Raw genomic sequence first — 25,296 nt, forward strand, 5'->3', positions numbered from 1 at the left:
CTTGGCAAGCACTTCTGCCAGCTCCCTCAGGACCCTGGGGTGGATCTCATCTGGCCCCATAGACTTGTGTATATCTAAGTGGTGTAGCAGGTTGCTAACCATCTCCTCATGTATTATAGGGGCTTCACTGTGCTTCCCATCCCTGCCTTCCCACGCAGGGAACTGGGTACCCAGAGTACTGCTGATTTTCCTACTAAAGACTGAAGCAAAGAAGGCATTAAGTACCTCAGCCTTTTCCTCACCCCTGGTCACTGTTTCCCCCCACTAAAGGATTCACTAAAGGATGGAGATTCTACTTAGTCCCCCTTTTGTTGCTCATGTATTTATAGAAACATTTTAAATTGTCTTTAATGGCAGTAGCCAGATTAAGTTCTAGCTGGGCTTTGGCCCTTCTAGATTTTTCCCTGTGCAGCCTCATGGCAACCTTGTACTCCTCCTGAGTTGCCTGCCCCTTCCTCCAACGACCATAAACTCTCCTCTTATTTTGAGCTCCAGCCAGAGCTTTCTGAAGTCCTGTGGAGGGCAACAGCATGTAATACAGCAAAGGGATGGATGCCCAGGAGAGGCAGATCCTGGAAAAAACAGCTAGTGCAGCATCTGCTGATATGTAGGATGATATAGACACAATAATTGAAATGGAAAAAAAACATCCAGAACAGGTTATGCAACCCACTCTGTTTATACAGCAAGAAGAAAGTTTGTACTCCCACCTGATGTTCTGAGGACTGATTTACACAACACTAGCACAGTGTGGTGCACTTGTGAGCACAACATAAATAATTCCCAAAGAGAACTGTCCTGTTGTTCCTGTCCTCTCTGCCAAAGCTTCAGTTGCCACAGAAGCATGGCATCTCTCTTCATCCAAGCTGGTCACATTTTGAAATGTTTTCTGGTAAGCAAGAAGTTCAGAGAAATGAGCAGAATTTGATTTCCTAGGGAGCTTGAGCACATTCCTGACTGGCTTCGATTTCTAACATGCAAACTCTACATTTAGATTTCCTATAGCAGGGCTACAGATCATGGCCTTGTGCTCATAAAAATCCATTGGAGACAATGGGAACCCTGCTTAGTGAACCTCAGATTGTAGCTGCTGGGCAGACTGGTTGCCACTGGTTACAACCTCAATGGCAGTGTGTCAGTGTTGTGCTGTTCAGCTGATGGACCCATTGCCTGAATAAAGAAAACCCAGGAGACAACCCTAGAAATGAGTTAGGGTTATAACTAGAGACGTCTAAAGGCTTCTGGCTGATGAGAGGGCCTGACCTTGGAAGAAAAGCATAATCGAGTGCTTTATAATACCATTTTCTGACATTGATTGCATGGGGTCTGAGAAGGCTTCAGCTTAGGATGCAGCCTGTCTTCAGCTCAAATACTATTACATTCTCTCTCCCTTCTACTCAGTTACTTATTTTCATCAAGCCCATAGGGGCCCCAATCTTTGCGATGTCTTCCTCTCTTTCCTACCAACATGTGACTGAAATGAGCCCATAGGTTCTGAAAGTTTAGGAAGACTTAAGGACAGACACATGTACAGTGATGTTATTTTTATAGTAAATCAGACTGAAACACTTGCCACAACTGAAATATTATGCAGAAGCTATCACAGAGTCATCCTATAAAATGGAAGAGCTCAGAAGAGAGACTTGCATGGTTTTAAACTATGGTAATAGGTCAACTCAACAATGTTTGAAGAGCAAGGATGCCAGGAGGCTGGAAGAATAACAAAGCCTAACGTTTACAATAGAAGAGGAGGCAGACACGAAAGCCAAGTCAGGGGCAAAGAGAAGTTTCAGTAAGAAAAAAACTAATCATCACCCCCACCCATATTTTAACTGTATTCAGCTGACTTGAAATTGTCTTCTTGATATATGCTTTTGTTCAAGCAGGGAAGCTTTTGACATCAGTTCCCTAAACCAGACCGAACACACGATAAAGCATTATGAACCATTTTTCACCTAATCCATTATTACAAAAATGCTGGCTGCCACCTATTTCACCCTTTGCTTTTGATGATGCCAGGCATCATGCTGGTCAAACAAGACAATGTCGTTCAAGGTTTCCTGGAAAAAATCTCAGTTGTTGTTATTTGGTAGTTCCCTAAAAGCACTGCACTAAGGAAAAAGCAAATGGTGAAACAACTAAGAAAAAGACACTCCTCATTTTCTCTGTTCATTCTCCTCCCTACTTCTACTCTGCTTTAAAAGTAGGTGAACAGGAAGCAGAAGATCAAAGGATCATCTCCACAAGCAAATGTATTCCTTTTCAAAGAGCTGTTGGGAAGTGGTATAGAGAAGTTAAGAATGTAAGAAAGACGTTCACTGTGATCAGTTTAGCTTTCCCTGGGGAAGGATTCTCCATGTCCCTGAAAAACAGAGTAAACTGTCATACAACGAAATCACACAAGAATTATGGAATCTGTTGGGAGCATGGAGTCTGGTGAGTGCTAGAAATCATTTGTTTAAAAGCAAAAAGGATAATCACAATTCTTAGGAGAGCTATCATTTAAAATGGGCCTCACAAGTTTTTTCCACTGTCCAATTCTTCACAGCAGGGTAATTCAAGTGTATTTAAGTTCTCACCACTACAAATGACATAAAGGGTAAGGTTTACTGAACACTTGATGGTAATCACCTATAAAAAGAATTGCTCATGTAAATGTAAAAAAATTACTCCCAGATCCCTTTCTTCTGACCCAACCTTTTTAGCACTCAGATGTGTGCTCTTTCCAGTACAGATTGGTCCCAAGCCCAGCATTCACTTTACTACAACTTCTGATTCCACAGATCAGGAGAGAAGGTGACAACGAAGCACAAAAAGGGATTTCTAGTGTACAGGGAGGAGCATGTCCTCAGATAGAGTAGACAGCTTTCAAATACAAGCTCATATATTAGAACATACACAAGCTTTATAAGCAAAAAGTGTGTTTCCTAAATCAGAGAATACTGTTATTTGCCATTTCATTCCTTCAGGCAGAGGGTCATGAAGTCTAATGCAAAAAAAATCAACTGTCTGCAAAGCAAATGCTCAGAATTTTCCTTTCTACCCATTTACCTGAAAATGGGAAATACACCGAATGAGAAAATAATCCACTTGTTTAAGGTCACTTAAAGAACTTTAAAAAAAACCCCCAAACCAACAAACAAAAAACTCCCAAAAAAACAACAAATAAAACTGATTGTTTCATGCTACATCTGCCCTCATCCAATGACCTGCATTTTAATTTATAGCCATTTTAACTTGTTTCCTCAAAATGAGTATGTGGAGACACATCCTATGCTAAGCTTGTTTCCGTCACTCGTTTTCTGAATGGCATGGGCTATGTTATTTTAATTTTCTGCTTAGTTTCCCTCATAATGAACTAGCCCATGGAACTCCCTTAAAGCAATATTGTGTTAGCAAAGACAGACAGTCAAACACAAGGCAGGAACATCCAGAGCTTCCCAAATTAATCCAAATGTTTTTGGAAGCACTAACAAACTTGTAATTTAGCACTGAACATCAACCTCTGCTCACAGCTGGACTAAAAACTTGGTGGCAGGAAAAGGGACTGCTGGAGCCCTGCGGTTCCTCATGCCTTCTGTTAAAGTACTGATTTTGACCAGAAACAGGACTGCAAGACCAAGCGAGCCCCAGGCCTGAGCTTATGTGGTAGCTCTGGTCTTGCCTGTAAAGCAGTCTGGATGGAGACACCATTGCCTGAAGTACCAGAATAACACTTTGAGCATTAGTGCAGGCATTCGACCTGCAGTCATCTTGGACAACAGGCTGCCAAATATGCTGGAGAGTACGAAAACACGTGTTCTGTTTTCCAGACAAATCCACTGTAACGCTGTAATCTTCTATCAGCTTTTCAGAGATAAAACTGGATCCCCAGAAAGCTTAAGATGGTGGTGAACTTCAGTCTCTTGCTACTTAACATCATGGAAAGCAAAACTGACCCGATCACACACAACTCAAAGTGCTGATCTTAGCGATACTCTCTTTTTCCAAGTACAGGCTAGAGCTTCTTATGACTTTTTTTAAAAGAATGTCAAACTATATATTTAATTACTGGTGTAAATAACACACACCGGAAAGGGAAACAAGAGAGAGGAAAAGAACCAGCTTGGAAAAAGAACCCTCAGTTTCCCTTTCAAATGTAGCTGAACAGGAGAGTTGAGAGGGAACAGATTAATGATGAAAAGTGCTAAACTAGGACTACAGGAGAAAGGTATTATTGTGCCTAAATGTTGTTTTTGCTTTTGACAGTTGTTTGAGGTTTCAATTACATAAATACAGATATGCATCTAGTCTTAAGGCACCTACACGCATTTAAAATGCCTGTAGTATTTTGAAGAAACTTTACACATTCCGCACTCCAGTTCACCTGCAAAATGAGGAAGATGGTGATGAGGTATAAAAAAAATTTGTTTAAACACTGAATAGATAATTTACCAATAGTACGTAATTAGTACATAATGGTGTTAACAGATGCATTCATCAGTTATTCAAGAAACAAGCTGAAGTTGTTCTCATGGCTACAAATTGTAACATTGCCTCGGATAATATTACATCCATGTAAAATTTAAGCATATTAGATCTATATGACTGACACCTCTTAATGTGTACTGCGTCTTTTAAAAGTTCATTGCTGTTGGAAGCTTTTTAAAAATAAAAGTAACTTAAAAATGGACTTCTTCCCTTGAAAGTACTATGTATATCTGATTACTACGCAGCCAAGTTGAAATTCTCCCTCCATCTTCTATTCCAAAACAGATGGCAAATAATGAGCAAGTTGGAATATCCTCTGCTTATAGTATTTAGCTTGTGGTTAAGGGCTTTCCAACTTTCTGGGTTAGCACCATCTCACTAGAAAACTGCTGCAGCTCAAGGAGGACTAGCACAGCTGACATAACTCAGTCTCAAACCAACCTTCCCCTATTTAATAGCTTCATGTGTCGGCATGTGTCCTAAACATCTCAGGTTGCGCTTGGCTGCCACCAAAGAGCACAGGGATGTGTTTAGCAGATGAGGTTGGCAGGAGCAGAGGAGCTTGCTGCGATCAGAGGTTCCGAAGGCGACTGGAGCACTATGGCTGCTGACACACGGAAGGTAAACAGGGAAGGTTTTATCTTCTTCTAAAGGAGAGGAGACGAAACAAAGCTGCAAGATTTTGCTTAACGTTTCTGCAAGCCTACCAAGATCGCACTATTCCCAAGTAAACAGCTGCCCTGGGAAAAAACCAAAAACTCCAAGTCTTAAGCAATTAAATTCAGCATGCCCACTAATGAAATTGTTGTTCTGCAACATATGTATATGTAATTACCAATTAATTTTTCCTCATTATAGCAAGTGACAGTAAGCTAGAGGTTTTCTTTTTAATTTCACATAAAAATGCATCAGTAGTGGTGTGAAAGACAATTGATTTTTCTTCAGACTAAAATGACACAAAAATCTTCAAAACTATAAACAGTGGAAGTCATATACCTCCTTAAACGTGTTTTGGTAACCTCGTTTATTTCTTTTAAAAAAATTAACTACTATGTTTCAACTATTTAAGTCATGCTACTTCCTTATACAGGTTTATATCAGTTGAAGAGTATGGAATATACATTCTCATTAATTTTGGTCTTCCTAAAATTTTCTTGTTAGAATAGCAGCTATGGGATGTTCAGTTCTCTCGTCAGTGATAACATGGCTTAAGCTAAACTCCAGTCCTCTATTTTCAAAACTCTTCCCTTCAGCTAGCAGATTGATGCAACTTCAGCATAACCAGTTTTGGAGAAACAGGTATTACAGAGGCTCCAGAAGAATTTCCATGATGTTTAAAACTACATATGGGAATAAAATAGAACCACGACTTTGGTTTACAAAACATAGCTTTAATTATACAGACTGCTTCAATGAGTTTCCAAATCTAGGTTTCAAAAAGTCACCAGAGTTTTAATATATGCTTTCTGTAATAACATAACATTTTGCTTTTGAAATACTTACTGCTAATATGTTAATCTTGTTGAGTTTTACCAAGTGTTAACTATTGGATATTTTTGTTTAAGTGTTCAATAATAATTAACTCATCATTGAAATGCCATCTCTAAACATTTGCTAGTGCATATATGCTTTCATAGGGATTCAGGTACTACTCTGATTTACAGGTTATGAAGAGCTTAAATACGTCTGCTAGACTCAAATGGGAGTCATGCTTAAATTGCAGAAAAAAATTACTAAGCTAACCTACTGAAGTGGCATAAATAATTAGGAGAGAAGATAATAAAAGCTAACAAATGTATATACTTAGAGCTTCAGTTTAGTCTTCTCTTGGTCTCAGGAAGAACAGGAAATACCAGAAATTGAATGACTGCCTGGCCCACAGCATTCTGGTATAATCGCAATAATCTGGGGAATTCAAATAGATTGTGAAGAATATTCTGTGGAACAAATTATATTAAAGAAGATTCTTTAATGAAATGCCATTTTTGATTCATGCAGTAGACTAAGCACTTTGGGGGGAAGTCTTCAGGGCCAGGCAGGAAATCCAAGTGGATTTCTTCATAGTGTTCCCCAATGCACACCTCAAGAGGCAGCAAGGTAGCTTTATCACTATACAAACTGAATTTTGGATTCCTTGATGAAATTATCAGCAAGGGCACTAATTTGGAGGAGATTTCTTATCCTATGCAAACTGCTGAGCCACAGCTCCTTTCAAATAAGCCCAATCACCATCAGAAAGTGGTTTCTACTGACCCAAGTGACAGTGAACAAGTAGTGAGAATCTGGTATTCCATTAATAATCTCCCAGTTCACTTGCTTCTTTCACAGTGTCATTTTCAAACCAATCTAGCAATGTTTATAGCTTTCTACACCACTGCAACCTGAATTAGATACATCAACTCTTTAACAGAGCAGGAATTTCATTAACAACTTTGTGCAGATTCTACTGTGAAACTGAATAGCAGTACATACTTTGAGAAGATTTCTATTGTTTTTTAACATATTTTTCACTCGCATTTCAGTTTCTCTCAAAACAGAGTATCACTCTAAGACAGCTGACTTCTGCGTAATTCTCATTGCGTCACTTCAGAATATAGTCTATTAGAAAAAAATACAGTTCATCAGGTTACAATTAAACAATTTCATATCAAAAAATTACTTTACTTGTAAGTTATAGGACAGAAACAAGGCAACTTAGGTTTAAAGTGTTATATAGAAAATCCAGTGATGACCAGAATGCAATCTTAGAGACCTGGAGGCTTAGAGGCATGGAACTGTTAGAGTTTTACAAAGTAATTTCAGAAGAATCAGAAAGGAATTTGAAATAATACAGCATAAAAATCACAAGGATCTCATAATTAGTTTTCATGGTGGAAAGGTTCAGGTTGAAACATGCTGCTTGTTCAAACTTCCCAGGAGAGAACACGGAGGATCTCAGTTCTTAAAAATGCGGTCAGATCAATCACGTCACCCACGTGACCCATGCAAAACTATGTGCTAAAGCTGCAAACACATTAGCACTTTACAGAGGTTTCCAAAGGCTGAATAAAATTCAGTCTCTTCAGTCACTAAATGAAGATTCACTGTCAGAACTGTCTTCTGCTTTCCCATCGTCTCCCCAGGCAGGCACAGGGGCATCTGGGGTCCTGCAGGCAACAGAGACGATTTATGTTGTAAATCCTAGAAGGCGGCTGAGAACACGAGCAACTTAGCACATAATGCTCAAGGCCTTTCACTACAACTGTATGTATGTTATATACATAACATTTAACATGTTAACTGTTTCAGGTTTACAAACTCACACCTTACTGGTATTGCTTTACTCACAACTGAAAGATAAACACTAGAAACTGTAATTCACTGGACCTCAAAACTCTGCAGACACCAGTTTGGATGCACACCTTGGAGGTTACTGGAAATAATGACAGATCACTAAGAAGTGGCAAACACTTGTAGAAAGAGCTGAAAGCAGGCAATACTGATTAATTCTTTTTTTTTCAATCTTCAGAGGTACTAGGGCTGAAAGGAACATGCTGTACACCATTAAGCAGTGTAAATAGCACATGAAAAAAATAAGACAGGAAATGAACGATATTGTATCCAACTAAAACTGCAGGGATAATTTAGAGAAGCAAAAAAGAATTACTCAGAGTGGAATTTGGCTAGAACACTGGGTCAAATTTGACATGTAAGAGCAGCCATGGGATTTTTATTGACTATAAATGATCAGATCTCTTGTATTTAGTTTAAAGATAATATTTCAGATGGGTCTTAAGATCGTGTCAAAACATTTGCTCAGGAAATCTACTGGGAATGAAGGGGAGAAAAGCAAGCCATCGAAATGCTAACATGTACTAGTGACTGAAGATGCTGGCTCTCCCTGGACTCTCCATCCTAAGTATGTAATGAGTTTGATAATACAAGCAAGACTGAGCCTGGTAAATTCTGATACCAAGGTAAAAAAAAAATATGTGCAATTATACTTGGGGAAGAATAATCTTCACATAAACTAGTTTCCTGTATGACAGTTAAATGCTGCCTTTGATAAAAGATTAAATTTTAAACTAAGCTGACAATTGTATTGTTCATCCCACTGTTTTTTATCTTGGGGCTACCTCTTTCATGCCATGCCACAGAACTTCTTTTCCAGCTACAGTTCTGATAATTATAATTTCTCTGTTGGAAATCCCTAAGATACCTTTAAAGTGTTTTTACACATTTTGGGTGTAAAAAATGAGAAGTGTATTAAAGAACTGTGAGAGAGCCTTCTCCATTCCCTCCTACACACCTCCAAAATAAATTAAGAAAGCGTTTGCTTTCTCATGCAAGCACCACTTCACAATATTACTGCTTGTTGCTGTGGTAATGACAAAACAGAAAAGCCATGCAAAGCCATGTGATCTGGAGAGACCAGTGCAAAAGCTCTAGTAAGGAGAGGAAGATGGCAATGAATTCTTCTAGTTCATGAGGGCAGGACAAACTCTCCTGGAATTGCAGGCAGGCAAGAGAGGAAGGATAAGGAACAAAAGTTAAAAGTAGGTCAATTGCTTGATAGAATAGGCAGTTTTCGAACTCTGCAAAAACTTAAGAAAGTCATGATAACAGAAGTAGAATAGCTGAAAGAAGAGAATATAAACAACTCTATATTGTAAGAATTAGCATCTCTGCAGCCACAGAAAGACCATGTTCAGTCACTGGCAAGTAGCTGGGAGAGTCTGCTGTAAGCAACTTGGTATACAGTAATATGTACATTTTCCTAATTTTCACTGGGACTGAGTAAGCAGGCTTAAGGGACCTGAAGACCCACGAAATGTGGTGAGAATGGCAACATACATATAAAAAAAGAGTCTACGATATTAAGACAAGAAAGCAAAAAAAAAAAAAAAAGAAAGGTTACCCCTGACTCTTTAAATATTATGCATTATGCATCTTGCCAAATAATTAGTGTTCTTTAACCAGGTGAAGTTGCTATATAGTTTACAAACTAGTAACATTTCAAAGAGAATCTGCTTAAGCATTACCATTGAACAAGATCTTTGAAGGTCTTTGAGACCAAACCTTAAACATACTCCAGGAGCCCAAACCCACAGTAATAACGTTTCTGTTTTAATCCAGAACAGACAATCCAAAAGCAGGTATTTTTTTTAAAGCTTCTGAAATTTATCTTATCTTATCTTTACCTCTTATCTTACTTTTACTACAAAAATCCATCTAAATATGAAGAAATAGCAGCATTTACAGAAAGGTATGGACCAGAAACAGGAATAAAACACATCTAACACGCATAGAGTAAAACCGTATTTGATAACCCTGTCTCAGACTTGCACAGGTCTGTGTTCTTTTTCTTATTTCTCATATGATCAGTAAAAACATCAAATGAGGAATAACTACTTTAGGCTTATTTAGACCCTAGAAGTAGGTGGGAGATAAAGTGACTCAGTGTATGATGATACTTCAGTTTTCCTATACTTTCATTTGTTTTATTAAACAAGTTGCTAGTTTCAGAATAAGCCTTTTCAAAACGTAAAGAGACTTCACTGGAAATGTGAAGCGAACTTTCTGGTAAATTGACAGTTTCTGAAGAGGATTTAAAACTGTTTCAAACAGTTTAGTGGCTATAATGTGAGAAAGAAAGTTAATATTCTCCTCAGTTTAACAGATTCATTTAGTAAAACTAAATTAGATGTCAAATGTAAAAGAAGCCTATAACTCATGCTTTTGGCCAGACCAGCAGCTTTGAAAATGAGTATCTATTCCTAGTGGTCTTCACATCAGATTAGCTCAATCAGCAGTCACAATTTCAAACTGCTGACTTCAATTTGCGCTGTTAATGTTGAAGTAAAGTTGTACACTCCATCTGCTGCGGGAATCTGGAAACAACTGTGCTGTCCTTCATGCACCCGGCAAAATAAAGGAGCATTTGTTCTTACTTCTCTGCAATGATGACCCTTTGTTATTGAAATGTTGGAGGAAAATGTCTAGGAAAAACCTCATGGAAATGGCTACTGATATATTATTTAATTCCTCATTGGTAAACACACATTGTCAAATGTTACCTTGCCATTGCTATATCCTTTTCCTTGAACTGCACCACCTCTTCATGGCTTGGAGGAAGTCCTGCCACTTCCTCTCAAGTCTGAATGGTAGAGTCCTGCAACTTTCTGCCTGGGAGGGTGCAGTACCTACGCATTTATATTCCAGTGACTGTATTTCCTGGGCCTTGCCTTGGACTAGACAAAACTGAAAAGACAGCTCATACCTGAAATTGCATTCTTCCTCCTATGGTACTGATGGCCATCTGAATTCAGACCTACAAAATGCTAAATACGCTCATCACAGAAGACTTCAAAAACCTGTTTTAATGCTGATAATTTAGATTCACAACACCATAAGCAAGCTTTTCTGAGCACACATTTTTCCAAATTTTTTAAACACATTGTTGCATTCCAGCCCTACTGAAAGCTACAAATTACTTACTCAAGAAGATCTGGATTTAGCCCTTCAGAAATCATTTTGTTTCGTATTGCCATTACAGGAACACCCTGTGTAGGAGGAGGAAGAATAATATAAAACTACTAGACACAGACAGATGAACTAAAGTCCACAGGTTCTTTTAGGCTACATTTTCATACATATTTATGCATATCACTTGTCAAACAAGAACATGGAATGATATGAAATTACAGCTGCCATCAGTATGAACCTAGAAGTGAGAAATGACTGAGATCAATGATCCTTTTAATCCTTCTTATATTCATGTCAAAACATCTAAAGAACGTTCCAGCGAGAGAATCAGGAATGGACAAATGTATTTGCAATTCATGCAGACAAAACCAGGAAGCTGAAGTTATGTGTATGGATGGGAATGTGAAGAAAGCACAGAGTAGCACAAACACAGCAGAGAACAGTTGTGCTAGAAAGCTGAAGAAGACTCGGACATGCTGAAGGTATAGGCAAAGAGAGAGGAAAACCAGGAAAGTGCATCTGCTACTGCTCCGGAAGGATACCTTAGGGCAGTGCTAAAAATTGGAAAAGTCTATAAAAAGCATGCAGTAAAGGGCAAGCAGGACACGAGAACAGAAGCACAGTTTAAAAGTGATTCCTCTGAATACAAATGCTTTTACAGTCAGGCTTTAATCTTCTGTTACTTGTGGACAGATTTTAGCCAACTATGTACGTGTTTAAAAAAATCCTTCCTTTCACTGCAAGTCCTTCCACAGCTCCTGCACTTTATTTTACTCAGCAACACCTAAACATCCCCTCATCTTGGATCGCATACCCAAGAACACTTTGACCCACGTCCTCTTATGAGATACATTCCAATAAACTGCTCCTATGTTTCCACTAGAGTTGCTCAAAGACAACTTGTTACTTTGCCATCCTCTGTTGCAAAACATCAGAAACACCACCTGGAGCACTGCATGTCAAGATATGAGGGGGGAAAAAAATGGACAAAAAAAAAGAGGATACAATTTCTGATTTCCAAGGGACAAAGCTACTGGTGGTGTAGGAAAGGAGAGGCCTCACAACCTAAATGAAAAGTAGTGTAGGATTCTTCTGGCACCAGACAAATATCTGTTGTCCAAAGTAAGTAAAATAGTGATAAAATAAAGGGCAGCATGACTAATGTTCCAGAGGAGCATGTGGTACTAGTGACAGTTGCAGCAGCTAACCAGGCCAAGTGAGAGCTAAGCTGTCTCTGTGTTTTCCTTGCGCAGCTTCACTGGAAGAATCACAACTAAGACTTTGACTTGAAGATTCTGGTAAGGCACGCAGACAGGTACATAGTTTTAGCAATCTATTAAGTATATTGGCAAAAATGTGACTCAAATAGATGCAAGGTATTAGCGTGTAATAAAGAATTTCTCAGTATCTCACAAGTAATGTACATTACAAAGGGGAAAGCATTTGAGTATTTCATGACAGTTTAAAATATCCACTTACTCTAGTATAGATGCGGACACCAGGGATTGTGCGTCTATACACCATCTCGTGCTATCTAATGTTTCTTCCCTCGCTTGACTGCTCTTAGGGTTCCCTTCCCCAGCTCTGAAGTCACTGATGAAGTATTTATGCATCAATTCAAACCAGATTGCATCAAAACAGGCAAAACAGAATTCGTATTTGCTCTCAATGAGAGGGAGCTTGGTATATGAACTTCTACAAATGGATTGGAAACTGTTATGTTTTTACCTTCACACTTGGAGAAGCGTTTTATTCCAAAATTGTATGCATCAAAATATGTAAGAAAAAGACCTCTCAGTACCCTTATATATCATAGATTCACAGAACTAATCTTAAGGTTAATCAAAATATCCTTTAACAGTGCACTTTCTTCCTGAAGGAAAACAAATAAGACTGTACCTATTTCTGTTTATAACATAATTAGGGCATTACAATTACTTTATTGTTCATACTTGCGTACGTTTTTATCTGGAAAATCAGAGTCTAATACTGCTGTTACCCTAAATCTTCCTAAAATAAAAGAGACATTTTAAATCTAAACAGTAACTACACTGAGCATACAGGTCCACTAAAATGGCACAGGTGTATTTTTCTAACATAGGAGCCAATACTAAATTTCCATTGCATTCGTCTCTGCCCCGTTCAGATGTGAAATAATCCAAATCACTACACATTCAACACAGCCCTACTACACACTACACACTACATATTTAACACAGCCCTACTCCCAGTCTGGTCCCAAAGCTCGGGAACTGTGCAGGTCGTGGAGAAGCCACAGTGCAAGTAGTAGTACGTTTTGGTTTTCCATAGTGCAGAAAGAGGTGACATACCATCAGTGTTGGCAATTCCTGATGATCGGTGAACTCTCCATGGTTACTTTTTATTTCAGTCTTTTAAAGCAAGGATCAATCTATATCAGGCCAGATAGTATTTTGGTGTCTATGCAGTCGTGTTTGGTGTTTAGTATCAAGAGTATTTGTAGTTGAAACATGAAGTTTACCTGAAATCATCAACTGCTTCTCTCACACTGTCACAGAAGTGTTCTGACATTTATCGTAGCAAATATGACACTGTAAGGTTTACTTGAATATTATTGTTGTATATTTTTAAAAAATATGAATTTAGTATTCTTAACTGCACTCCATAGAAATGAGTTTGTTACTTTTTCACAGAATGGCTATCTTCAGTGTAAAAGAAATACCTCTTCACAGTGCTGATTCGTAAATACTACAAATATCGTGAGCAATAAATAAACAGTTCAAACAAATTAAGCTAGAAACTTAATTTGGGCAAATAAATGACACTAACTGAAATACTTGACTGAATGAGAAGACAAGTTTGGCAAATACAAAAACACACATGAATTTGTAGTATGTTAGTTTGACTTTCCTACCACACTGTTTACAACTGGCAGTGGAGTGACCAGGAACTGCCAGTACAAAGGATTAATGTGGAAAGTGAGATCTCACTCCTCTAACAGTCACCAAAAAAAAAGTCAAAGTAATAAGGCCATCCAGCACTTTCACATCCACTTTGAAGTCTGGCATTAAACCAATACACTAACGTAGTGTTCTACTCTCTGCTACTACCCCACTGCTAGGTTTTCCAAATGGTTTGTAATAAGCTACCCATAAAGTGCCAATTTGTGATTCAAATGAAAAATAAGGTCTGGAACAGCATCCAAAGTAGCAAGCACACCAATTGTAGTAATTGCTCTGAAGAGGGAGTAAAACCATGAAGGAAGTTTTAACATAAGCAACATTTTACTAATCCCATGACATAGTCATATTTTCCAGAATTACAATATATATTTTACAAGAAAATTTCCACTGACAGCTATAAAATAAAGACAGATTTTCTTCTTTGTTTCCAATCTCATTTTCAATTTTGTGGATGTGAAAAAAGAGCTCTTAAAAATGTCACCAAGAGTCCCCCATTCGCCTTTTCACTCCTTCATTAGTTTTCAAACATGTAAATACTGAGATTACATTATTTCTTATTTATCTGTAGAACAGCCCACAGATAAAGAGGTAAACAAAACCTGCATCATGAGTAACAGGAAACTGAAGTGGAACCAAGCAGTGAAGCAATTCTTGTATCTCTATTTAAACTGTACAGAAATAGCAAAGACTGCTGCTCTGGACTACACTAGCAAAGCTGCATTTTGCACCCTATAGCAAAACTAAACTGTAATCATGTCTGCATGTAGAGAATGACACCAATGCTGCAAGAATAACTGCACTTTCAGTGGCATCTTCTGTGACTCCAGTTAATATCACTCTGCACTTACTCATCTTCACACCTTCAGTTCACTAGTTTTTTGGCAGAATGTTCTAGAAAGATCTTGCCTGAAGCTGCCTGAGGGAATATATTACAACAACTCATTAACAAAGAATGATAAATGACTTACCACTTGTACCATCTTGAGATATCTGGCGTATCTTGGATCCTTGGCCACAGTTCTAACATTTTCCGTTACCACCTCTGTTTTCTGTAACCCTTCTTCATGTATGTTGTTCTGCTGTATACAAAGAAGATAACCCCTTAATGGTTAGGTATGCAGACCAGAAGCACGGAGAGATTTCGATCCACAGAATTTGTAATTTAAGTGTAAAGTGCAACTTTTCCTACATCAAGATTATTCTGATCTACACTCATAGTATTAGAAATTTCCAAGATTAATGAACACAGAAAACCCAGCTTTTTTATTGACTGTTACAAAGGTGACCTACTTTTAGTAATAATTTTAAGTTATTGCATAATACATGGAAAAAAGCACCCATAATAGCCCTGTTAAGTTTGTTGTATTTACTGAATAAAACAGAACTAATCTTAAATGCTCACTTTATAAAAAATATTTTTTCGGGATTCTATCTATATATCTCTCCTAGTGGTCCGATTATTTTTTTCCTCAAAATATCTATTTGATTCTGTGACAAATGTTTCATACAGATAATATAACTTTTAAATTATGCTTTTTAGCATAACCCATTAACCTAAAGGATAACAATGAAATCAAAGAATCCTTGAGAGTAAATAATTATAAAAATGAAAAGTAACAAGAATCTATGGTACTATTTAAAGGACAACAGAAAAATGCATATCTGCAATTAAACTAACCACTTGGAAGTAGCATTAGAAACCTCCTTTCAAGAATATCTGTCCTTACTGCAATATCTGAGAGGAGGAACATTTTAAAGAAAGCAAAATAACTGGGAGTCATTCTCTAATATGACTGAAACGTGCAACGTTAACTGTTGAGTCTGTCTCCCATGTTGCTGGCTGCAAATTCGTTACAATCTTTAACAGGCAGGGAAAGGCAGCAGAGTACTCCAACTATTGCTGCTCCACAGCAACTTCCATCAAATAAGAGAATGAGCAAAGACTGGAATTGGAGATTCCAAGAAAAGAAACTAACAGGATACTGAGGAAAGAGCCCCACCTACAAATGAGCCAGAAAGCCTCACTTAGTGAAATGGTGATCACAGGATTTAAGTCTGGGTTAAAAAAAAGCAACCAACCAAACACACACACACACACAAACACACAAACCTGACAAAAAATTAATTGCAGGGATAGGATCTTAATGTTGATCAGTTATAATAAGCTGGCATTTTCTATACATAGATGATAATATGTAGAAAACAATCGCTGTAATAACTTCTTTAAAATAAAGTATGCTAGAAACTCCAATTTGAGCTGAAAGCTCACATTCTAAAGGAAAAACAGAATTGCAGTTATGTGATTCAAACTGTTACTTTCATTCATGACCTTTTCAGTTCCCTGATGTAATTCACATTCATATTTTAGTGTGATTGAAGAAGAAGAAGGAGGCATTTACCTTCATTACTGTCATGGTTTAACCTGGCTAAGTACGCTCACTCAACTGTCCCCACTCCCCAGTGGGATGGGGAAGAGAATGAGGAGAGTAAAATTAGGAAGAAGGAAAGATTTTCTCAGAAATCCAGCTCTGTTGATACATTAAAAGGGAATTCTAAATTCAGGCACAGCAAACCCAGGACAATTACTTACTTGAGACTGAGGTGATACAGCTGTCTGTTGATCCATAGTTGCTTGTGTCACAAGACCATTCGTAACACTATTCATATTTGCACTGGACACTTCAAATTTGACATCTTCTAGGCCAGGAATAGAGGCTAACTGAATGTAAAAAACATGAAATAAGCAATGAGCACATCGTAAGTCTATGTGTCCAACAATATCTGCAGTATGCTGCTTATCACATATTCCCCAGGCAGGTTTCACACTAGTAAAACTGTAACATTTTATCACTAGTTTTGGTATTTTTATTGGGGGAAAAAAAATTCTATTCAGGTGGCTTCTACAAGAAAAACTCCAAAACACTCCATTGGAGCCTTCACTGTTAACACAGGGTTGCAGTGCAGGAAAGGCTGCCCAGCATTTTGCTACTGCACTTATCTACCACACAAGAGCTGTGCCATCTTCTCTGCTATTTTCTCTATAGTGAAAGAAATCAGCTCTATTACCTAACAGATGGGTGACTGGTTACAGATTTTCCAATCTTCTACATCTTTGGCTCTTTTAAGAAAATGCTGAGAGTAGATCTTAAGCATGCTGCATATTTATTTGAAGGCAATTCTATTTAACATGATTATGAAGGATTCTGAAAAAATTATCAACACTGATGATTTCTAAATATTTTCAAATAAATAAGAGTTAGTAAGCACTCTTTGTACTACCGCAGTATTTTTTCCACAAAGATCTTAATGAACAGTTTCAAAATGTCCTGCCCCTGCTCTCAGAAATGTCAGGCAAAATTGCTTTAATCACTACTGAAAGTACTGGTTAAAACTGTACAGCAGGTGGGTTTTGTTCTTTTTTTTTTTTCTTTTACATGACTATAGATTATATCCTTTCGTCATTTTAGCTAAAGAAGATACATCAGCTACATTTGTGTTAGCTTAGATCCAATTCAGGTCACATTTCAGTATCAAAAGGTTTACAAGGCATCTGCCTAGTCACTTCTACCAGATGAAATCCTTATAGTCTGGTAACACTTACAAAGATACTTTTGCTTTACAAAGGGGGCAAAAATGTCTTATCAGAGTCTGCACGGCAAATGTGATTTTGCACTGCAACCCTGCAACAGAAGTTGCATATTTTAATATCCGAAAACTTCCCTCCATTTTCTTAAAACCAAACATTGCAATAAAATCAAGACAAGTAAGCTGCTATGTAGTTCAGTTACGCTTTCAAGATCCAAGCTGCCCTTTCCTGTTCAATACAGGACAAAAGACAGAGACAAAACCAACATCTCCACTATGTGCTGTTGATTCCTTTCTTCTGTATCAACTTCATGTTCAACTGTTACACGATGTAAGTAGCAAGGCAAGCAAAGAAAGAATTTGCCATGTGTATTAGCTGCTTCAAATAATTATGAAAACTTATTTGCTCAATTCAGACCATGAAAAGGAAGCTAGTTCATGTGATGTAGGAGGCTATCACTGTTAGAAGACAAAGTCTGTAAACATACAAACCTTTGCATCCAAAATATTGAGTGTTGTTTCAATTTGTTGGATACGGAGAGAGAGCGCTGACAATTTCTGAAACAGAAAATAATTAAGATGTGCAAACAATCCCCTAGGCCACTTGTGCACATAAAACACTTCACATCTAGCTAAACAAAATCATTTTTATCTTTCACTTGCTGAAGGCAAAGTAGAGTGTTAATGAGATGATAGCACTATGAAATAAATGAAGCAATGACATCCCTTTTTAGTACAGTAGCTACACTGGTTCAAAATTTAAACAATTTTACTAGGCAGTTAGTTTTCCCAAATAAAGACTGACAGAAGTGAAGACAGACTATGTACAGAAGAAATCCAAAGTAAATAGGGTATTACTTTGGGCATCTGGAAAATAGTGGTAGACATACTGTACTCTCACAGTTACCAAAACATCTTTCTTCAAAGCTTTTTCCAAATGTGGAAGATGAAGAGATGTGATGCGTGTGTATGTAACACAGCAAATACAAAGTAGAAAAATCTGATAAAGAATACAGCAGGTGATTGAAAGTCTTATACAGTCAAAATGCAACCAGAACCAGAGCCAACCAGAAGCTTTATAAGCTCCAGGTGCACCTCAGTCAAATTTTAACTCTTTTTTTTTTTTTAAATACAATTTCAGTTTTTCTAAATTACTCTATAAGAACTGTCACTCTTTTAACTAATCACTACCATACTCCACCAGACCTGTCCAAGTGAAGTTGGCTAGCATGCTGGCTGGCAGATATGTACCACTCTGACAGCTTCCTGGCATGTTGGCAAGATTCTGCCTGGCTCTGAAGCAGAACTTTAACACCTTCAGAAAATGGCAGTTCTGCCAATATGCTAGAAAAAAGTAAAAAGAGACCGACAGGAGTTAGTCCTTTTGGATAGTGCACTGACTTGTTTACAGATGGTTCATTGTTCATGAAGAGGAGTTAGTTCCTATTGAATGTAACTATGTGCCCTACATATCGCTGGGAAAAGGGGAGGAAAGATGTACCAGGGAGTTACATAACTTTATGGGTCAGTTTGGCTAGACAAGAGCCAAGAAATCGAGAGTTAAGGATGGTGTCAGCCCTGATTTTGAATTTCTTGGCTTCTGCTAATTTACACTGCGACCTTTCACATGAAAAATACTTCTGTACTTCATAAACAGAAAAAAAATTTCAAGGCGTTTATAAAGCAACTACTTAGTCTCTTGGGCAACAAGACGTTTAGCTTAATCAATAACCATTTTACTAACTAGACTTCACAGCATACCTGCATGCTCAGGGTGGCTTTAAATATATGTGTTCTGATTTCAATAGTGCCTATGTAAGAGGTAATATTAAGATCATGTGACAACTGAGTTTTGGAAAACCGACAACAGCATCACCAAGCAGTTACACTGCCCCACGTATCAAATTACAGTAAGTTTAAAAATCTAGAAAATATTACTTTTTTTCCTCTGAAGCTCCATCTGTTGATGTGGTAGCCAAATTTAAACTTGTCACGGGTCTGGCTCTAAACTTTACTAACAAGTAACAGAATTTCTCAGACTACATGGCTGAGTCTAATTGGATTTGACTGCTGCCCTAGCCCTGCTGGCTAGGGCTGTATAGTAGTCTTTGTTGAATAAACTCGCAAACAGTCACAAAAAAACCACTAATGACAAAAAGGTTAAGCTCAAAGCCACATTAGAAAACAACCTTTCTACAAGGGAGGAAGCACTCTTGTTCTGTTCAGTGGACAGTTCTAGTCCTGTTAGTGTGGTATATTTCCATTGACGCTAAAGTCACCATGAAAACTTATTAACACTAAATAATTTTATTTTTCTCTTTTTCACAAGATACTAAAATTAACTGCTTAGTGTATCACCCTTTTAAATTAAAGGTGCTAAAATCTGAAAGCAAGTTTTCATGCAATATCCTAGGACACAGATGAGGGGAATACTCAATGTCAAAATGGATTCAGCACCACAGGAATAAGGCATCCTTCTTCCAAAACATGATGATACCCACAGATGGAGCTGCTCAGAACAAATTTTATGTATCAGAAAGTTCAAAGACTGTGCCAAACGCAAAAGTTTAAGGAAAAAGGATTAACTGTGGTGTAATCAGCAGTTCATGTGGATACTTGGGGGGAAAAAAAAAAATCTGTCTTAAGCACTTACTGAAGAGAAACCTTGAACAGAAAGCAGACTGAATTTTTTAGTTTAAGCTACCAGTGTTACTGCATCAAAAATACTGAAGTGAATCGTTCTCACTTCTAGGATTTTTTTCATTGTATAAATTAACAGCTGGAAAAATAATAAACATACCTCTTCACATACAGTAGAAAAGCGGTTGAGAAACTGCACTGTGTGGACCACAAACTGGTTTAGAAATGCTACAGTTCTTTTCTGCTGAATAGCAGGGACCTGTATTAAATAATATAAGAAAATTAGACTATATGTAGATGTCAATTCTCACATTTGGATTCAAAGACTTGTTTAAAAAATGCAAATGTTTTAGAGTAAGTTATTTTAGAAATCTGCCTCAAGTGTGCTTGCTATGAATGCACATATACACAAATTTTTAATAGATATATATATTTTGTTACCTGTATACAAATCTTTTTTCACTAAAAAACTACTACTAACATGACAGTTGAAAAGTTACAGGATACACAGAAAAGGCAACAAGATCCACATAAGTGAAGGACTGTAATCTTATTTAATAAAACACTTCTAGATGAAATTGTGAACATTCCTGAAAATCAGTGTTAAAAAATTCAGAAAACAGAGAAGAAATAAAAATCTTCTGAAGCTTAAGAAGGAAAACTCAGTCATCCATACAAATACTCAGTTACAACCAACATCATAATCAAAAATAAAGAGTAGTGAAATTGCTGCCGGTCTTTAGTGGCTACCAATACTTCTTCTCATTTGCAAGCCCAGACTGTCCTAAAATTACACTTTAGCATCACTCCTCTGAGTCAGACTCTGATGCACACATACTTTTCAGACTAAAAGGTAGAAAACCAGGTATGTCAAAAACAAGTCTGGTGCTCAGAACATAACTAACAATTAGCATTTTTATTTAAACCATTATACAAGACTGGAACCAGGAACAGTCACACAAGTGTTTGTGTATAAAGTTACTGTGCCTCATGTTTAACTACCTTGGAGAACTGTTTAAGTCTTAAACTTCACACAGGAAATTACTCTATGGAACCGTAACTGGCTAAAATTCAGGATCTGGAAGGAAAAATATTTGCAGCTAAGCGTCAGCTGCACTGAACACAGTTTGTGAACGTGGCAACTCTTTGGTCTTCATCTCTTCTTTAGTCTTCCAGCTGTCAGTGTAGACACGTGCTACACTTTGCCAGTCCTAAGTGGTTCTGTTTTTTTGTGAGACTTGTGTTGCTACTACCTCAATTTTTCAATCTGTGCACCTGTATGGCAGAGTTTGCTAAAGTTCAGTTCTGCAGTTCCATAACTGTTGAACTTACAAACTTCTCAGAAATTTATGGGGTGGCACAGAGGACTGTAAGGATCATTGGAGCCACTGGAACTGTCCTATCATTATGCTCTGTATTTGAGAAAGCAAGCTAAAAAAAAAGTGTTTTCTGCATTGTTAAAAGATATTAATAAGCAGCTTTGCATGGGATTTGACTCACAGTTCTAAGACTGAAATGGCTTAGCCCTTAGATATAACGCTGTAACAGAACGTGTAGCAAAACGCTCTTGGAAAACAGTAATACCACCCTCCCGGAGACACAGCTTCGCATCCCCGGGCGACCGCAGCCCGTACCTTGGTGAGGTCGATGCCGGAGCCCACAATGGGCAGCCCGTCCTCGTCCATACCCGCGCGGCCGAGGCCGAGGCGGCAGCCCCGGAGCCTCCGGACACCACCCCCTGCCGCCGCACCCCGGAAGCCCCCGACGCGGCGGACGCGACCGCGGCCCGGAAACAAAACCGGGGCGGGGGTGAAGGGGCTTGCCCGTGGGTCTGCACATGCGCAGGTTCCTCTCCCGCCGCAATGTGTGATGGGAAGCGCAGTCCCGGGGAGGCAGAGCGGAGGGGCTGCCGCAGGCCCGGGGCCGGGCTCTCTTTCTTTGCGGAGCCCCTTCCGTTCCCACCGCCCCGGCCTCTGCCCGCCTCTTTGTAACCTGCCTCTGCAGCAGGGCAACGGGCGGGTCTGAACCATCGTGGCCAGACACTGCTGAAATATCAATGCACCGCTTTTTCCCAAAAGTCGTGTGGGTTTTTCTGGAAATAGTCCCTGCCGCAGAGGGGCCTGGGGCAGGCTGGAGAGGGGGCCCGTCGAGGCAGGGCTGGTGAGGCGAGAGGGGTTCCGAGTGTGGTCCTGCTTCAAATCGCAGTGGTTCACAGCGGTAATGGACATTACTGCCTCAGGGCCAGGCTCTGGGTCATGGAGGTTGTGAAGATAAAGCCTCTTCCTCAGCGGTCAGACATCAAAGTAATAATGAGAAAAGGCAGTGGTGAAACGGTTTGTGTGCTCTTACGCATAATTTCGGTGGTGAAGGGCCACACTATGCGGCATAAAAAAACAAGCACTGAATGACCCTGGTATCTTATGAAAAAGATGAAAGCATGGCTGTAATCACATCAGGAAAGATTCCTGTACTTCAACACTTACCAAAAGGAAAAAAGGAGATAGGGTAAACCTTGCTGTGGCCTGCCTTAATGTTTTTGTTTTGTTCAGCACTAACTATCCCTGCTTTCACTTGATTCTCAAGATTAGGGTGTCAGTAGGTCTATTTGTCTTCAGCCATGGACCCTCAGAGGTACCAAGCTCTAAGAAAAGGGGGGACAGTCTGTAGGTTTGCAATGTTCCCTTGGAAGAATCTCTTAACTGGAAAATAACCAACCTGGTTTTAAATCTTTGGCTGCTTTCATTATTTTTCTCTACGACAGATTCAAAGCGCTGATAAGACCATTTAGGAATCGGACCCCAATATGAAGGTGGGTTAAACCACTCTTAATGGGTCGCATCATCAGAAGGGGTTTCATCATCAGAAAGGGTTTCCCATTTCTTTCTTACTCTTCACTGGTGGCCATGTGTGTTCATTTTACCATTTGTTAGGTACAGCACACAGAGATCCTCTCCTTAAGTTCAAATTGCCATCCTGGCGAGCATTAGAGGAGGGTCTGTTTTCTGCTTGGTTCATGCGTTGAACTGAATCAATCACAGTGTGTGTTGAAAACCAGAGCCTGGTGTACAGAGTAAGACCTTCTTGGGTTTGGTAACAAAATTACAGATAACTCTGCTACCTCATGCAACTTCACCCATGACATTTCAGGAGAACAACAACAGAAACACTTCTTTGTTGGACACATATCTGATCTCTTTTGTTGTGCTTGATTGAGGTCTACTGACTGTCTACTGACTACACAGTGGTAGCTTAGGAAAGGGACCTGATCAGGTCTAACTTTGCTAACATGGCCCTGAAAAAATACGTTGAACAAAGTCTTGGGCAACACCTATTACACTAACATATAAGCTGCTGCCACGCATCCTCCTCGTGCACGAGATTTCTTTAGTGGTCCCCACCATGCAGGTTCTGAGAAGCTCTACTTTGTTTGTTGGCAGCACTGAGCCTTGGCGTTGTGACGAGGAGGACGTGCTAAGCACAACTCAGTTGGTGATTTGACTCCTACCACGGGAGAAAAGCTGCAGCACTGCGCAGAAATGGGGCAGTGCGTCCAGTATAGCGAGGTTTTACGTCTCCCCGGTTGCAGTTGTGTCCTGTGACGAACCTGACATTAGGATTGCGTGCAGCAGGTAAGGAAAAGGTTGATGTTTGTAACTTAGTTTACTCAATGTTATTGACTGAGTCGTTTTCTCCATTTGCCCAAGTAAAGCTAAGAGAGAAGTTAGCGTTTGGGATGTATCACAAAAGTACCACTGACAGTACGAATCGTAACACAAAATCCATTGTTGTAAGCAAGCAAAACGCCTTTCAGAAAGCGTAGGAATATAGATGATAGATCTATAGACAGAGAGACAGACAGACAGACAGCCTTCCAGTACAAAGACCTCAGGTCCTCCACAATATGGGAAAGGACAGAAAAAGAGGGCTGCAGAGCTTGGTGCTCTGTCACTCCCGATACCATGAGCTTCGGAGAACTCAGGAGTGGAGCTTTGCCGAGAGCTACTGAACTAGCCAGAACGTTTGGGCTAAACTTTACTTAACAATAAATCCTCTTCTCTCTAGGTCAGTTTCCCCAAAGAGGTCAAAGCTCATGCCAGTGGTCTTCCTTACCAGTGCTGTGACATACCTGTCAACGCTGCTTTTATGAGAAATCACTCTTATATTTGGGGATGTGGGGGAAGATGGTGTGTTTTGCTTACACAAAAGGAAATTAAAACTACAAGAGGATCTGAACAGCAAAATGTAATGAAGACACACTTCTAATAGACAAAAGGTAAAATCATGTAAACCGTAATTCTGTGCTTTCTGTATAACTTCCAAATGTCATCCACGTTCAGAGAGGCGAAGAGATGACAAGATGACCCCCAGAGGTTGCTGCCAAGCTCTGGACCTTTCCCATGGCAGACAAGGGGTGAGTCCTTCTTCCCTGACAGCCCTTGGAGGAGCCCAGTCAGGGCGCTCCCTTGGCACCAAGGATGTCACCGGAGATCCCCACCTGCATTACTGAGCTGCCCGTTGCCAGGCTGGGGGGCAGCCCCAGAGACCTCTGTGATTTCACCAGGGGGCATCTGTCACATCCCCATCCTCACTGCTCTTCAGCAGCCACGGGTTCCATCCCAGTGCCTTTGGTTCAGGCCTCCTGTGAGTGCACACGCACAGCGTGGAAGCTCCCTCAGGACTGTGGACCTTCACCTGGAGCGCTGCCTTTGTGCAGAGCCTTGGCTGGCGAAGGTGCTGTGGGTCCCACACGACACCTGTGCTGTGGCTGTGGACAGCAGTGAAGACCCCAGCCAGTTTACCTCCACCTTCCCTGACCCCCTTCTTCAGGTACCCTGTGCTGGCTGGAGTCGTGCTGGTTGGCTGGGGGCAGCAGAGCGGGTGGGGAGTCTTGGACTGGGGGCAGTGTCCCTGGGGTGAGCCATGGGGGTCAGGCGGGTGGGGAGGGCAGCCCTTTCGGCTGGCTGTCTCACAGGGCTGCTTCTGCTACCACTTTCCTTCCTCTTTGGAAGGCCCTGACCTTCCCCTCTCCCACCGCTTTCTGGGCCTTTCTTTGCTTTTCCGTTCCTGGCACCAAGAAAGCTCAGGCACTTTGAACATCTTTCTTGGCCGGACATGGCCTCAGGTGCTGAGGAGGCTCCAGAGCAGAGCGGCTCTGCAGCGATGACCAACACCAGCCAGCTGCAGCGGGCAGGCT

The 25,296-nt window shown here is 39.7% G+C and overlaps 1 protein-coding gene across 4 annotated transcripts; it reads right to left on the bottom strand.

Annotated features, from left to right (window-relative positions):
- Positions 1-7,269: 7,269 nt before the first annotated feature.
- Positions 7,270-21,851, bottom strand: CCDC53 (coiled-coil domain containing 53). Of its 4 annotated transcripts, none has more exons than XM_010179889.1 (7): positions 21,737-21,820; positions 20,263-20,361; positions 17,955-18,020; positions 16,468-16,596; positions 14,846-14,956; positions 10,948-11,012; positions 7,270-7,616 (listed from the first exon to the last, which is right to left on the bottom strand). In XM_010179889.1, exons 1-7 carry the CDS (start codon positions 21,785-21,787, stop codon positions 7,532-7,534), a joined length of 606 nt encoding a protein of 201 aa, XP_010178191.1. In that variant the 5' UTR covers positions 21,788-21,820; the 3' UTR covers positions 7,270-7,531. The 4 variants fall into 4 exon arrangements, with proteins under 4 accessions (XP_010178191.1, XP_010178192.1, XP_010178194.1 ...); XM_010179890.1 differs by having other exon boundaries at positions 7,532-7,616; positions 14,846-14,953; positions 21,737-21,851; XM_010179892.1 differs by having other exon boundaries at positions 7,532-7,616; positions 14,846-14,953; positions 16,489-16,596; positions 21,737-21,787.
- Positions 21,852-25,296: the final 3,445 nt, after the last annotated feature.

This window comes from Mesitornis unicolor, unplaced genomic scaffold (assembly GCF_000695765.1).
Source record: "Mesitornis unicolor isolate BGI_N332 unplaced genomic scaffold, ASM69576v1 scaffold4942, whole genome shotgun sequence".
NCBI lineage: Eukaryota > Metazoa > Chordata > Aves > Mesitornithiformes > Mesitornithidae > Mesitornis > Mesitornis unicolor.